The following is a 15,257-nucleotide window of genomic DNA, read 5'->3' as shown; positions in this document are numbered from 1 at the left end:
GAGTCTGACGATGCCGTCTGATCGCGCTATCTCTGTCTTTTTAATGGGGACGCACCAGAAAGGGGGAGGCTACTCAGGATGACGTTGCTCTTTGCAGGCGAGTGCCACACGTGACTGACTTGATAGTCGGAACACCTCAGAATACAGACCGAGGAAAGTAGGAGGACTGCGAGAGAAGCCGGACGACCTCCTGGAGCACAGCATCAGCACCCGGAGGACGGCATCATTTCTGGGATTGCTTCATTGTAATTTTGCTCATTTTAATGAAGCTTTAACCTTTTTGTCAGCTGTTTGTTATTTTAACAGGCAAAACAGCAACAAACTTTTGTAATCTTTCATTTCCAGCCTGCAATCCAGCTGACATTGATTGCCCCCTGCAGCGGTTTTGTGTTAGGAATTGTGCGCGGTGTTTTGAATGCCTCGAACAGCTGCAGCAGTCTTCGCGGTGCTGACCGCCTGCCTCTGGTGCTCACCCGCTCTGTGTGCTGTAGGAAGAACCCGGCAGCAGCTCAATTACCGACCAATTATCGGTAAGATTTGGTCACATGAACGGTAGTATTTAGTAAGTACTGGTCCCCGTAGAAGTCGGTTATACACGTGGATAGTTGAAAGGCTCTTATGTAATTCTCGTCTGGAACGTTCGAGAAAAGGTGTGTTACACGGATTGGGGGGTGAGTGAGGAAGGGGATGTCTTCCCTGTGGATTGGTTTACGCGCTGTTATATTGAGATATTATTATGTTTATGATCATAGACTTTTGGTTGTCTTCTCAAGATGTCTGCTTTGTGTTTATTGCCATGGTCCAATATTTGGGGAAAAAATCAGTGCAAGTCACATTTTCATTATATGTTGTTCATTCTTAAGTGGTGTTAATGCTATCAATAACCATAAGAAAATAGATTATATTTAATCTATTGCTTTTAACCTCACTTGGAACGTATTTTTGACTTGTCCTTGGATTTAGGCTATGCTATGTTTCGGATCAACAAGTTTTAATGTTGCACTTTGCCAGAGAACCTAATTTTGCTGTAATGCAACCAACCTGTTTCATTGCTAAATTCAATTCAACTCAGATTTCAATTAGAGGAAGTAGCTGGATAGACACAAGATTTTAAGTCTAACAATAACTTCAGCTTTGGCTACATTTGAAAGAATAAAATCATATCATGATTCACAGATAAATTTGAGCGATGTTCAGATAAAGAAGATAACCAACAACTGGCGTTCACAGGGGCATTTGAATATCTGTGCCCAAAAAAAATAATAATTTGAGGTCTCAACGAACTGTCGACTGCTGCTTCCACTGCTTTCACTTCCACCCCTTACCTTCTCTCTTTTCTTCTTTTAATTTATAGTTTAATAGTATTTTTCTGCTTACTCATTAGATTATCTCACTTCATTAGTAACTGAATTGGTTGTTTTTGTTAAAGGCCATATTAATCTAACTTTACAACACTCAAAGTGTGTTCTTTTAAAAAAGATAGCTCAAAATGAAGCATCATACTACACAAAATTTGTTACTTCAACTATGTACACAGAAAAGAAATTAGGAAAAGTGACTCCTTGGTGGGTTGTTTTATTTTAATTTTTTAGGCATTTTTAGTAGGACAGTCCTGTCTAAATCTGTCCTTTTAGTGAACTTTTTAACTTTAACCATGGTTAAACAACATTTTCACTTTAACTGTTTGAGTTCTTCTTCCTTGTAATATCTGCTATATCATGTGTCTTATGTTCTTGCTAGGTGTGTTGGCACAGGAAAACCTTCCATGGGACCAGTTTGCTCGTGGGTCTTCTTATATAGCTGCCTCCTATGTCAAATACCTAGAGGCTGCTGGGGCCAGGGTTGTACCTATTCGGTAAGAAAGTTAGATGAGTTTAAGGAAATTATCCTAATACTTGTTTGCACCACGACCAACCTGTGGTCATCAGGTCCCTCCATGACCTCTCTGTGTTTGCTGTGTATTTCTTATATGCATTTACTCTCTCTTTCAGCACCCCTTGAAGCACTCATACAATTCACATATGATTTGCATACAAAATGAAAATTCATTACTCAACCAGACAACTTATTGTTTTACACTGTAGTCATTGTATATGTTTTCTAATAAGTGCTTTTTTCCTGACTAATTGTCTGTACAAAACAAATGTTTTGGGTAATTAAGAAATTGGCTCTGACTCAATTCATTGCAATAATCTCAGTACTGTTTGAGCCACATGCCACTTAGTGCACATCATATGTTTAGTAACTCATCATACTTCTTTTCTTTTTACTGATTTACTGATATTGATATTCCACCTTGTTTGGATTATAACACACCATGAATGTTCATGATTTAGCTGTTAATCAAAATTTAAATGGTGGTATCTTTGGAATGCGAACGACATTATGCCAAAAGCAGGACTCGCAAAATTTCAAAATCCCTGGTAGCCCTTCGGGCAGGGACTCTTCAGTTTTTGATAGCCCAAAATAAATTTAAGTAGCCCAAATAAAATTTTTTGATTGATGTTTTGTTTACTGTTTTGTTTCCTTTACAGTATTATACATTAAAGTATAATATTGTAAAGGAAACAAAACATTAATCAAAAAATTGTTGAAAAACAAATTACAACATTGTATAAAAATTACAATCATCAATTCAAATACTTGGTTCTAATTGAACAGAAATTTCTATGAACTTGTAAGAACTGTGTAGGACATGAATCAGTCTGTGTCAGATCCTGAATTTGAAATTTCCACTGAAGTCACGGGTAAGGGGCAAGTGGAACCAAGATCTAGGCCATTTGCTTTTTGAAGTTTGCAAAGACTGCTAGATTGTGCCAGTGGTAGTTCACTCTTTGCAACATAGTACGCTGTTCTAAACAGATTTTTCAGGTTTATTTTTAGTATGTTATTTGCAATTGGTGTTTGTTCTGGGAAATATATTGCAGACTGAGCAATAATGCATTTCTTGCATTTCTCATGGGTTCTAATGGGGCCTTTCTTAAAATGACTGGTCCCAGTAACAAAGGCGCTTGTCGACTCAGAAATCGAGGGAAAAACCAACAACACACCCGGCAGAACATTATGTTATTTACACGGGTGCACATAAGTGGTCCGCATGTGTGCATTCGCTGTCAAAATAACAGACGCGCACCAGATAAGAAGTTGCAACGCGCGTTTGCATCCATGTAAAAGGCACTGTTTTTGTCCGCTAGAGTGGGATTTTCACGGCACATTCTGCACCGCATCTCTGTGCGTTCATCATTTGTTTGAAACCAGCTCACCTCCTCACCACTTTTCCGAGAATACGCGCTTCTTTTGTGGTTCGGACTCCTTCTGACATTTCTTTGGAGGTGGAGGAAAACCAAAGTAATTGCTTAAAGGAGCTTCTTTGACATCTTTAAGAGTTCTAAACAAATGTCTGTCCTCCTCCAGAAAATCTTATGTACACAAACACGCATTGCAACTTCTTATCTTGTGCGCGTTTTTATTTTGACAGTGAATGCGCACCTGCGGACCACTTATGTGCAGCCCTGGTTATTTAGCTCGTCATATTGCAGCCACAGAAATTCTTTTGTCCATGAAACCATAAAGCTGCACTTTCTTTTTGCCTTATAGTCTGATTTGTCATAACTTTTCCGTTTTGTGGTAAGCTTTTCTTTGGCTGTTACTTCTTCACCCTGACCTGTCTTATTTGGCTCAGCAGAACTAAAATATATATCCTGCTGCTTTTACACGCGCACTCACATAACGCTCAGCGATTCTCTGCGCGATCAACCTCTCTCATGTTTAAGCTTGCTGCGGGAGATTTCACTTGTCATGTTTGCATAGTAACCTAACAATTGATAACACGATGTCAGAGGAATTGGTGCGTAAATTATCGTCACTCACCAATCAGTACTGTCGCTCTCTATACACAGTTTGCGCGATTGCAAAGTGAAAGCAAAAAACAAGCGCAAATTCAAACGCGATTTCAATATGTCAGATATTGACAGTGGCTCACCGATGCCAATGACATAATTACCCAGCTACATTTCCGAAAGAATGCAAAAGCATTGACATATATTTTTCCTTCCTACGATAGCCCGACGGGCAGGGCAAGGTAGATTTTTGCTAGCCCCGGGACGTCGGGCTAGCGATTTTGCGAGCCCTGCAAAAGACAAGATTCCTTTAAATGGGCTGGTAGAAGTAATACAAAATATTAATTCTTGTGTCTATGGTATTAGTGGCATGTGTGCTAGCAGGCAATGATATATATATATATATATATATATATATATTTTAACTAAATATTGGCAGTTACGCTTTCATTTATTTCTCTTTGTAGCATTTAAGGTTTTGGGCACATTGTTATAATAAATCAATAGTATCAGTATGCTCCATCCTGACGTCATCTAATTGTAGCTGCTTTTAGTTGTTGCTTGTTTGTGGCTCTCTCTGCCTTGAGTTTGTCTGCAGTAACTTAAAGGTATGCTCTGTTGGGCTGACTGGTGACTGACCAGGTCTTTGAAGAGTATCCCAGTTTTGTTGCCTCATGATACATCTGGGTTGCTTTCACAGTATCTTGCATATCTGTTTAAAGAATTGTATTGCAGAACATGGCCAAACTTTTTTTTTTTTTAGATGTTTTCTCACCTGGCCTTTCTGTTCTTCGGTGTAACCAGTGGTTTGCACCATGTTTTAAACACTTATTTCTGTCCACATGTAAAAGCAAAAAACGAAGTCGAATGCTGTCAAGAACATGCCAAATCCTAACCATGAAGAAATGTTTTCCATTCAGAAGTCTAGAAGCCTGGGAGGGAAAGCTTAAACAGGGTTTTGAACTTCTGAAAAATTTTTGTGTTTTTTCTGGAAAGGCAGCTAATTTTGTGATACTTTTCAAGTGCCTTTACCATTTCAAATGTTCATAACTAAAGATAGAATTTTGGATTTTGTCTCACTGGCTCTCTTGGCCAGACTTTATTCAATAAAGAAATAAACTGAAAATTTTACATTTTGTCTGATTCATAATCATAACTCTCAGTGCTCTGAGATATGGCTTGTGTAGACTCACAACATAGGAATGGAAAAAATGCATACATCGTACATAAATTTATTTTTAAAAAATTAAATTTATTCAAAACCAACGACTACGTCGGAATTTGGGTTGTGAGAGCGTCTCTGTTGAATGTTGAATGTCCGAAGTTCACTCTGAGAGCTCAGTCTTTCTAAATGGAGGGACAGTAACTGCGTGTGTATATGTAAGCGTGTAAAAACTACAGATAGTAACAGCAACAGTATTTTTGTCTTTATCTGCCATTGTAGAAATTCATCTCACGTAAATAATAATGTGGCGCACAGCGTGTCGTCAAAAAAGGCACACACCTTTGACGTTGCGTGACTAAATCTCAGTTTTCCTCGTCTACAGATAAATGTAAAAACTGACTTTTTGAAAATTCCACCCTGGCAGGAGTTTCTAAGAATCTCAGTTTTCAGTGATCCAAAATACCGCTTACGTGTCAACGAAAGGCCCAAAAGCATATTAAACAAGCTGGCAGAGGCAGTGTGATGCTTTGGGTGATATTCTGCTGGGAAATCTTGGGTCCATGTGGATGCTACTTGGGCACATACCAACTATCTAAGCCTTGTTAACATTGCATTGTTTAAGTTATTTACTGTACAGCCTTTTGGTCCCATGCTGGGTATTTTAAAGTGCTTTATAAATAAATTTGGATTGTTACAGACCATGTAGACCCTTTGATGGAAACTGTATTCCCTGATAGCTATTAACTTTTTCAACAAGATAATGCGCACTGTCACGAAACAAAAATGGTTCAGGAATGGTTTGAGGAGCACAACAATAACTTTGAAATACTGACCGGGTCTTCAAATTCCCCGCATCTAAATTCAATAAACAGCTGTGGGACAAACTAGACAAACAAATCCAATCCAGGGAGCCCCAACCTCCAACTTACAGGACTGGACTTGTTACTAACATCTTGGTGCCAGATATCATAGCACACCTTCAGGAGTTGAGTCCATGCGTCGTTGAGTCTAGGCTCTTTTGACAGCAAAGGGGGGGCAACACAATTACACAGGTGGTCTTAATGTTATGCCTGATCAGGATATATAAATATAACTATAATTCCTAAGCATTTAATGCATGACTTTTTGTGAAACGCTTAAATTAAAGCCAAAAAGTCTGTGCTGTGTTTTTATCTTGAGTGTTTAATTTAAAATCTATCATCATGGTATCTACAGGCAAAATTCTAGAAAACAAAATATGTAATTCTTCAAATGTTTATGGAGTAAATTGGGATTGGAGATTCTTCTGTAAGGTTTCTTTATTTTTCACGTTTGCTTTTTATTTGTAGGTTTGTTTGTTTTTTATCTCTAATTTTAAACCTGACAAAATGACTTGTCTCATAAGAGTAGTGCTCCTCAAATGTGATTAATAACTAATTTGATTTTCCTTCATAGGCAAGGATTTTACTTCTTACATTTGCTTGTGTTTTCTTTTCTTTTTCTTTTTTTTTTTTTTTAAACAGAATCAATCGCACAGAAGAAGAGTACGCCAAGATATTTAACTCAATAAACGGGTAAGTTGACTGTTGTCTTTCATACTGAATGCATTTTGTTGTAGTTCGAATAAGGTGTAACCGTAGGTCTTAAACAGATATTGTCTTTATTTACACTTAATTTCTACTGCAAGCTTTCTTTATGTTATATTGCAGCATCATAGGTTATTGTCTCATAAGCTTCAGAGGGTGGTCAAGCCTTAGGTTGTTGATTACCTTGTAACCAAAGTTCTCTGAGTGGAGAGAATATCTTTCTGACTCCAGGCCGTTTAGAAAGATATTCCACTCAAGGTTAACCAAAGACGCTACAGGCACATAGTGCTTTAATAGCTACAATGTCAATTCATGTTATTAGACCACCACATGTGCTGTGCCTTAACAAGTACACACACATCAGTTGTGCTGTGGGGATCATTCCCTTGTTACACAAATCATATGTAGGGTGGAGAGTCTAAGCATGATAGAGAACAGGTTGTTGGCAAACCTGACAGTCACTGAACCTCAAGTTAGTTTTCATGATAATGACTCGTTTTCTATTGGCATGTGATTTGGTGAATGAAAAGTATATTTTAATGCAATAGACAGAAATATGAAGCTTAGCTTTATGTTCAAAAGGCATGATTTAACTGCACACCATTTAAGTGTTAAAAAATTTTGCTCACTGCTGCACATCAGTTGCATCCATCCAAGTTACTCAGACCTTTGTTCTAGTATCTATGATGTCTGGCTTTAACATTTCTATATGCTTACTGGTTGTAATTTTAACACATGAGATATTAAGTTCCACTTGAAGGCATTGTACTTATTGCTTTTACACAAATTTGAAAAGGTAGTCACAATTCCATTGAAGCACCTCCTAGCTTATTTGTCTAAATTGTGGCTCCTCAGGTTGTTGTTGCCAGGTGGAGATGTAGATCTTCAGACGTCACAGTTCAGTCGAGCTGCCAAGATCTTTTACAACTTGGCTCTGAAGGTATGGGTTTTGATTTGTTTAACTGTCTATCAGGACTGACTACCCTGAGATTTTTTATATATCTAAATCTTTAGAGCTATCTAAAGATTTAGAGCGATCTAAAGATTTAGGCTTAAAAATAATGGCCATTGCCTTTATTTATTGGTACCTTGTCTTTATTCACTCCTTGGTCCTGCAGGGCAATGATGCTGGAGACTACTTCCCTATTTGGGGAACTTGCCAGGGCTTCCAGCAGCTCACTGTCCTGACTGCCAACAAAAACCTCCTCACGCTTACTGATACCAAGGCTGTGGCTCTACCTCTGACACTCACATCAGGTTTTTCTGTTACTTTCTGTTATTCCATTTGGTTATTTTGTCAGGTTAGATACAAGTTGGCTTACATTCTTTCAGAGTCATTCAAATTAGCATATTTTTATATATTTATTCCATGAAAATATACTTCATGTCATTCTCTATGACACAAATCTGTATCCATCCACTAGTGGCTCCATCTAGCCGATTATTCCGGAATTTTCCCAAAGATTTGCTGCGGTCTTTGGCTAGTGAAAACATCACTGCAAACTTCCACAGTTGGAGTCTCTCCATGCAGGTAATTTCTGCTTCTTCTTTTTTTCTTTTCTTCCAGTCATAGGTGAAGTTTTTTTGTCTTATTTTTCTTTCTGAAACTTTTAAAATGTTTATTATATACTAATCTGTTAATGGAAGTAGAACAGGTTGCAAGGGATCTGTTTTTGTTTTTTTTAAATACAGTCTCATAAGTACCATCGTACTTAAACCAAGAAACACCTGAAACACATTTGAAAACTGTCCTGAAAACTGTCCAAAAGCATACCATCTTACATGAATTAACTGGGGAAATTAGATATTACTACAAATTTCTGGTCAAGTACTTATGGGTGGAAAATAAACATAAGGATAAACTATGTTGAGTTTTCTACTTTAGCATACTAACATGACAGTGCACCTCAGCAACAAAGGAGCTGAAATTCCATGAATGTGTAGCGATAAGAAATTATCATCTTCCGCATAGTACATATAATTTATATAAATGGAGATTGAACATGTGCTCTAATTGCTCTTCTTTTGACCAAATAAATTATTGGCTTGTATCTCAAATTTTGGTGTTGTTAGAAATAAATTGCAAACACGCACATGAAAGGTCTGCAGAAGGTCCAGAATGAGGCCCGACATTTGTCTTTCAACAAGTCTAAAAGTGGACAGATATTGTTGCTCCTGTCAGCCACCACACAGACAAGTTCTTGTTTACAGATGATTTATTCAGCGTTCAGTGACAGGATCACTCAGCGTCGTCATCATCGTGAGAACTAACCAAACAAAAGCAATTCAGCAACATCACCGTTTCTTAAACATAAAAGATAATACTACTTTGATTTTAACACACAGTTGGTAAAATTAAATAACTTAACTGTATTATTGTAAACATGTTGCATGATGGTTATCACAGCAAACCCAAAAAAACCAAATAGTGTAGAATAGGTGTAGGTGTAGAAACAAATGCCTGTTTATGGCAGTTTCATCGAAACTCAAATTAACAAAGACACCCTGAACACACCTCATTGCCTGCTGTAGCCAAACGGGAGAAAGGAAGTTCCACCTCTCAAAGGTAAGTTAACAAACTGGGTCTAACTTAACCCAATACCTTACATGAGTTCCTTAAAACCTTAAGTCCAGCTTGAAGGCAGTACGTGCTACAGCGGAAGAACCCGCGGTGCGCCCATGCTTCCCTGCTCTTGTGTCACCACAACTCAGTCCGTGCTGCGCATTACTTCCGCTACTCCGAATTTCAAAACAAAGTCCCACGATTAAAGGAAAATTACAAATATATCTAATAAACACATGGAAGAACATGTGAACATGAAAAATACTTCACTGTCAGTTACAGATATAAATGTAGACTTTAGTAAGACCACACTGGTGGAAATTCACGTTACATCAGCACAAGGGTCAGGAAGAAAATTGATTTAGAGACTTATTAGAAAGATAAATAAGAAAGAAGTGAGCCAATTTAAAAAAAAAAAAAATACTATACAAGAGGAATTTGTACTACGGACAAATGGTTACTGTATACAGTAAAATACACTAGAAGACACATCAGTTTTTTTAAATGTTCAAACAGTAGATTGTGAATGATAAAATATAAAAAAAAATTTTTTTTATTTTATTATGAAATGCATCTATTATATCTAATTAATATATAATTGGTGTTTTTGAACCACTTAGGGTGGCTGTACCTCAGGTGGTAGAGCAGGTCACCTACTACTAACCTCCACGTCTGCTCCAGATTGTGTGCCACATATTCTTGGGCAAGATACTAACCCGAAGTTGCTCACTGATGCATTCACTTAAGTATGAATGCATGTGAATGTTAGATAGAAAGCACTTGCGTAGAAAGAGTATTTTTAAAAAATGGTTATGTGAATGGGTGAATGAGACAAGTTGTGTACAGCGCTTTGAGTGCTCAGAGTAGAAAAGCACTATATAAGAACCAATCCATTTATCATTTACCATTCCATTTACAGAATTACAGTCGAAATGCCAAACTCAGGAGGTTTTACAAGATCCTGTCCACTAACAGTGATGGAAAGAAAGAATTCATCTCTACCATGGAAGGTAACATTTATTAACTACCCTGTAGTTTCCATGCCATTCATTACATAATGGATTTCTTTCTGCTGTCTTAAACACACAAAAAAAATATCTGACTTTGAGGTCAGCATGAAATTTGGCATAACTATCCACCAGCTGGCAGCACTACTGTACAACTAGAAACCTTGGATCAGTCCAACAGGAAAAACTCTCTGATGACAGTCACTCATATTTTTCTTGTTTTTAATATAATTGATCACTCCATGATTCAGTGGTTTCCAAAGTGGGGGGCGCAGAGCCGTGGGGTGGGCAGATATTCTTGTAAAACAGGGGGGCCTAGCTAGCAAAAAAAGCTGGGGAACCACTGCCGTAATTTGTTTTTAGGGAAACGACATTGGAATTAAATTTGCTGTGACATATTTTGTATTGATGAACCTATTTTTTAAAAGTTTGTGCTGATGACAATGATTTGAAATAACAATATTAATAATGTCTCTTGTTTTCAGCCAACCATTACCCATTTTATGCTGTGCAATGGCATCCAGAGAAAAGTCCTTTTGAGTGGGTAGATAAGCCAGGAATGATTCATTCTGTCTCCGCTGTAAGGGCCAGCTTCTACACTGCCAGCTTCTTTGTTTCTGAAGGTAACACAAAACCTGTCCAATCCAAGTCCAGCATATAGATATTAGGACAATCATGTATTTTGTTTTTAATAATTTGGCCTCTACACATCACTATAGTAGACTTGAAAATGAAATAATCAGGATTTGATTCAATTCAATTTTATTTAAAGTATACAGCACAAAAGAGTTTACTCAAGGAACTTGCTGTAATATTGTAAGGTAAAGACAATAATGGAGAGAAACCCAACAATCAGACCCTATGAGCAAGCACTTTGGCAACAGCGGGAAGGGAAAAACTCCCCTTTTAACAGGAAGAAACCACTGGCAGAACTAGGCTCAGTCATCTGCCACAACGTTGGGAATAATAATAACTAATAATTAAATGCAGAGTGGTGTATAAACACGTGGTGAATGAAAAAGGGGTGAGAGAAAGAGAAATGCTCAGTGCATCATGGGAAGCCTAGGTCTTATTGGAGCACAACTAAGGGTAGCTTCAGGGTCACCTCATCCAGCGCTAACTATAAGCTTTGTCAAAAAAGAACGTTTTAACCCTAATCTTAAAAGCAGAGAGGGTGTCTATCTCCCAAATTCAAGCTAGGAGCTGGTTGAGACAGAAGAGGGGCCTGAAAGCTGAAGGCTGTACCTCCCATTCTGCTTTTAAATATCCTAGGAGCCATAAGTAAGCCTGCAGACTGAGAGGGAAGTGCTTTACTGGGGGGATATTGTACTATAAGGTCTTTAAGATAAGATGGGGCATGATTATACAAGACCTTGTATGTGAGAAGAAGGATTTTAACAGGGAGCCAGTGAAGAGAAGCCAATATAAGAGAAATATGTTCTCTTGCCAATCCCTGTCAGTACTCTTGCTGCAGCATTTTGATTAACTGAAGGCTTTTCAGGGAGTTTTCAGGACATCCTGATAATAAAGAATTACAGTAGTCCAGCTTGAAAGCAGCAAATGCATGAACTAGTTTTTCTCTGCGATAGGATGTTTCTAATTTTAGAGAGATTGCGCAAATGGAAGAAAGCAGTCCTACATATTTTTTAATGTTTGCATTGAAGGATGTATCTTGTTTAAAAATGACTCCAAAATTCCTCACAGTGTTACTGGAGGCCAAGGTAATCCCAAGATAACACTGAAGCACAGACATTTGGCTTTAATTTGAGAGGATCCCCAAACATGTTTACGATTTACGGCCACTTTTATGCACTGCTGAAAAAAATTAAAGATACTTTGAAAACATGTCAGATCTCAATAGGGGAAAAATATGTTTGATAGCTATATTGATATGGATTGGGTAGTGTGTTAGGAATTAAAATCTTACATTGTTTGATGGAAATTAAAATTATCAACTTATAAACGGGTGAATTCAAACACAGAAAAAAGTAAAAAATGATGCGGCATGCTAGTCCAAAATTTCATTGCAGCAAATCAAAAATGGTAGTCGGTAGTTTGATGCAATACTGATTTTAAAAAGTGTCCTTTGTTTTGTTTTGTTTTTTGTTTTTTGAGCAGTATATTTTAAACTTTAATCATTTGATTTTCTAGATCCCATCACTGAAATTGCATTTGATCATATTGTGTGTTTAAAAATATATATTTTTAATATAAAAAAGTATATTCAACAAACACTGTTATTGCCTAGAAACAGTAGTTCTGATGCAGAGCAAATCACTGAAATTTTTAACTTGGTGATTAAATTTGAGATGTTTGTTGTGGTAAGACACTTTGGAATTGGTGAATTAATGCAGCAAATGGTTCATTTATGTTTAAGTCATTGCTGATGCATAACAGTCATTCAGCACTTTTTATAAAGAGAGTAGCCGTGTTGCTGTATTATTAAACTACTCCACTACTTTGTGTTGTCTTTTCTTTCCACCTTTTTCTCCTCCAGCCATGAAAAACCACCATCATTACCCCAGTCCTGATGAGGAAGACAAAGCTCTCATTTACAACTTTTCTCCTGTTTACAGAGGCTTTGATGCTGTTTTTGTGCAGAATTATTACTTTGATTGATGATCAGTGCTGAAGATGAACCATACCTGGTCACAGCCTAGTCCAAGTTTGTCAAATCTTGGTTTATTTTCTGGTTTAAACTTGATAGAGTTTCAACGTACAGTGGCTTAAGAAATCAAGTCACAGATAAAATGCAGAAATGAAACTGTGATTATAATGTAGTGATAGATGATAGCTGAAAATATGTCAGAATGCAAATAAAGTCCCAAATAATTAATTTAATATGGAAAACTGCTAAGAGAAAACATAAAAACATAAAAAGAAAAAAGAAATGCTCAACAAGTGTATTTTTTTTCCTCCTGCAGTATTTTCAAGACATGTTGTTAGCACTGGTTTTAATCCAAATAAACCTTGCAAATTTGGGGGGGAGTTACTAGTCTGATCATTTTTATTCCAGAATGTGTTTAAGCCACCTGCAGGATCCTTAACGTATGCTGTTAACCTTTTTTTTTTTTGTTTGATTTTCATTTATTTAGTACTTTTACTTTATTTTTTGACAGCATTGCTTGGCGGTTAGGATCTATTAAGACACCATTTTTGGTATATAGGTAGTTGTCTTATCTGAATCGTTGGCATAAACCAACTAACTTCCTAACTTCCAATGTATTTTTCCTTCTTCCCAATGTATTTCTTTGAGCTTACAACACTTAAAAATGAGTAGATACCTTAACAGAGCAAGTAGATGCAAATTTCTTTATGTATTTACTCAAGATATTATTTAAGTATATATTTTATAACCAAAGACTAAAGAGAGAAATGGGCATGATCAATAAACACTGACTAACCAATTTTTCATGTTGATGTTTATTATTAGCACAGTATTATTAACAGTTATGAACAAACTGTTGTTACAATCATACAATACAATAATTTACAGCAACCCATCCTCTAACATCAGTGTGTTGTTCATATTTTTATTCATGTCATCCAGCATATGTCATCAAAAATTATATTTTAACTACGATCTCATTTTGAAGTACAGTGGTCCCTCGTTTATCGCGGGAGTTATGTTCTAAAAATAACCTGCGATAGGTGAAATCCGTGAAGTAGCCAACTTTATTTTTTACAATTGTTATAGATGTTTTAAGTCTGTAAAACCCCTCACAACACACTTTATACACTTTTCTCAGACAGGCATGAACATTTTCACGCTTTTCTCTCTTGTTTAAACTCTCTCAAAGTTCAAACCTTCGTAGAAAAATGAGTCCAGTATTATATAATGAAACCTAAGGCACCCGTGATTGACTTTGACGGTGCCAAACGTTTCGTCGACATTGTTGTGTTTGTTGGGGAGAAAACTTACAAACATACTGTACAGCACTTCAGAGTCACACTGTTAGCGATCGAAGATTTGTATAACTTTGACAAGCTGAACGCATTCTGTACACGCATAGTACATATAATTTATATAACACGGCACAAGATTGATTGACAATGGTCTACAGCCAGGATGCAGAACACAGTGTGCTGTAAAAAAAAAAAAATCATGCAAAATTGCCAAAAAATAAATAAATAAATCAGTGAACCGCGTTATAGCGAGGGACCACTGTATTCAGTTTTTGTAAGAGCGTCTTTATTCTTAAAAAAAAAAAAAAAAAGTATCAGTATCTGTTGTAAGTTCACCTCACCTTGATTGTATTGTTTTGGACATAGGTGTGCATCCAAGTGTTTTATCTATTTCTAAGAAATGGTATATTTTGTAAAACATTGACTGAGAATGATGCTTCTCTGATGATTCGCAGGTTGTTTTTGTCAGGTTTAATATTTTTATTGACATTAACTGGGGTTAAATTATGCTAGTAGGAATATTCAATCAAAGTATAATCAAACAGATGGTACATGAATTTTGGATTTTAAAATTGCTGAACTCTTAAAAGTTATAGTATAATTTCATAACTTTCCCATCAGCAAATTTCCTAAAACTAGTACATGAAATTAAAAAGGCTCATTCTTGTCCAAATTTTGTTTACTATTTAGCTAGTCATCTCAATTTCTTTTGATACATGTATTGAATGTACGATTGGTGGAGGTTGCTGTCTTGTTTGTATGTTGTACCATGTGTCAGATGATTAGAAAATAAAGGGAGTTAAATAAACTTCAGTCTATCCAAGAGTCATTGTTTTGTCATGAAAAGAAAGGGGTGAGAAACAATGTTTAAAACCAGTACTGTAATGTGATTTTTTTTTTTTTTCCAGTGTTAAAAAACAAATTCTACCACCCATATGCACTCACAGAAAACTGTATCAGGTAGGTGGGTCAACAAGAAGCCTGTTGCTGGAAACCTTCCTCAGAAATTTTGATTCATGCCAAGCAGTTGCTCTAGATTTGTTGTCTGGATATTCATGACACCAGTCTTCCATCCCACTGTAAGAAGAGGGGTATACCGTTGTCATAAAGGGAAGGATGTGGCTAACAACAATGCTCATGTAGGTTGTGACATTTAAACAATTCTCAAATACTACTAAGGGGCAGAAGTCTTGTAAGAAAATATTCCCCACA

At 36.7% G+C, this 15,257-nt stretch overlaps 1 protein-coding gene across 1 annotated transcript; it reads left to right on the top strand.

Moving 5' to 3' along the window:
* Nucleotides 1–14,853, top strand: LOC146518147 (gamma-glutamyl hydrolase). Its single transcript, XM_085161255.1, has 10 exons — nt 1–245; nt 346–530; nt 1,741–1,855; nt 6,507–6,557; nt 7,425–7,509; nt 7,688–7,826; nt 7,994–8,100; nt 10,052–10,142; nt 10,625–10,762; nt 12,637–14,853. The coding sequence occupies exons 2-10, from the start codon at nt 416–418 to the stop codon at nt 12,756–12,758; spliced, it is 963 nt and encodes a 320-aa protein (XP_085017381.1). The 5' UTR covers nt 1–245; nt 346–415; the 3' UTR covers nt 12,759–14,853.
* The last annotated feature ends 404 nt before the right edge of the window (nt 14,854–15,257 follow it).

Source organism: Neolamprologus multifasciatus, chromosome 5 (genome assembly GCF_963576455.1).
Source record: "Neolamprologus multifasciatus chromosome 5, fNeoMul1.2, whole genome shotgun sequence".
NCBI lineage: Eukaryota > Metazoa > Chordata > Actinopteri > Cichliformes > Cichlidae > Neolamprologus > Neolamprologus multifasciatus.
The sequence above is the reverse complement of the archived record's forward strand: the minus strand, read 5'-3'. Positions and strand labels throughout refer to the sequence as shown.

Excerpts from the sequence above, each read along its gene's own strand:
- LOC146518147 (XM_085161255.1), top strand. The coding sequence starts at position 416 with ATGCCTCGAACAGCTGCAGCAGTCTTCGCGGTGCTGACCGCCTGCCTC. Across the intron at positions 1,856-6,506 it reads GCCAGGGTTGTACCTATTCG|AATCAATCGCACAGAAGAAG; the intron begins GTAAGAAAGTTA and ends TTTTTTAAACAG. Across the intron at positions 10,143-10,624 it reads ATTCATCTCTACCATGGAAG|CCAACCATTACCCATTTTAT; the intron begins GTAACATTTATT and ends TCTTGTTTTCAG.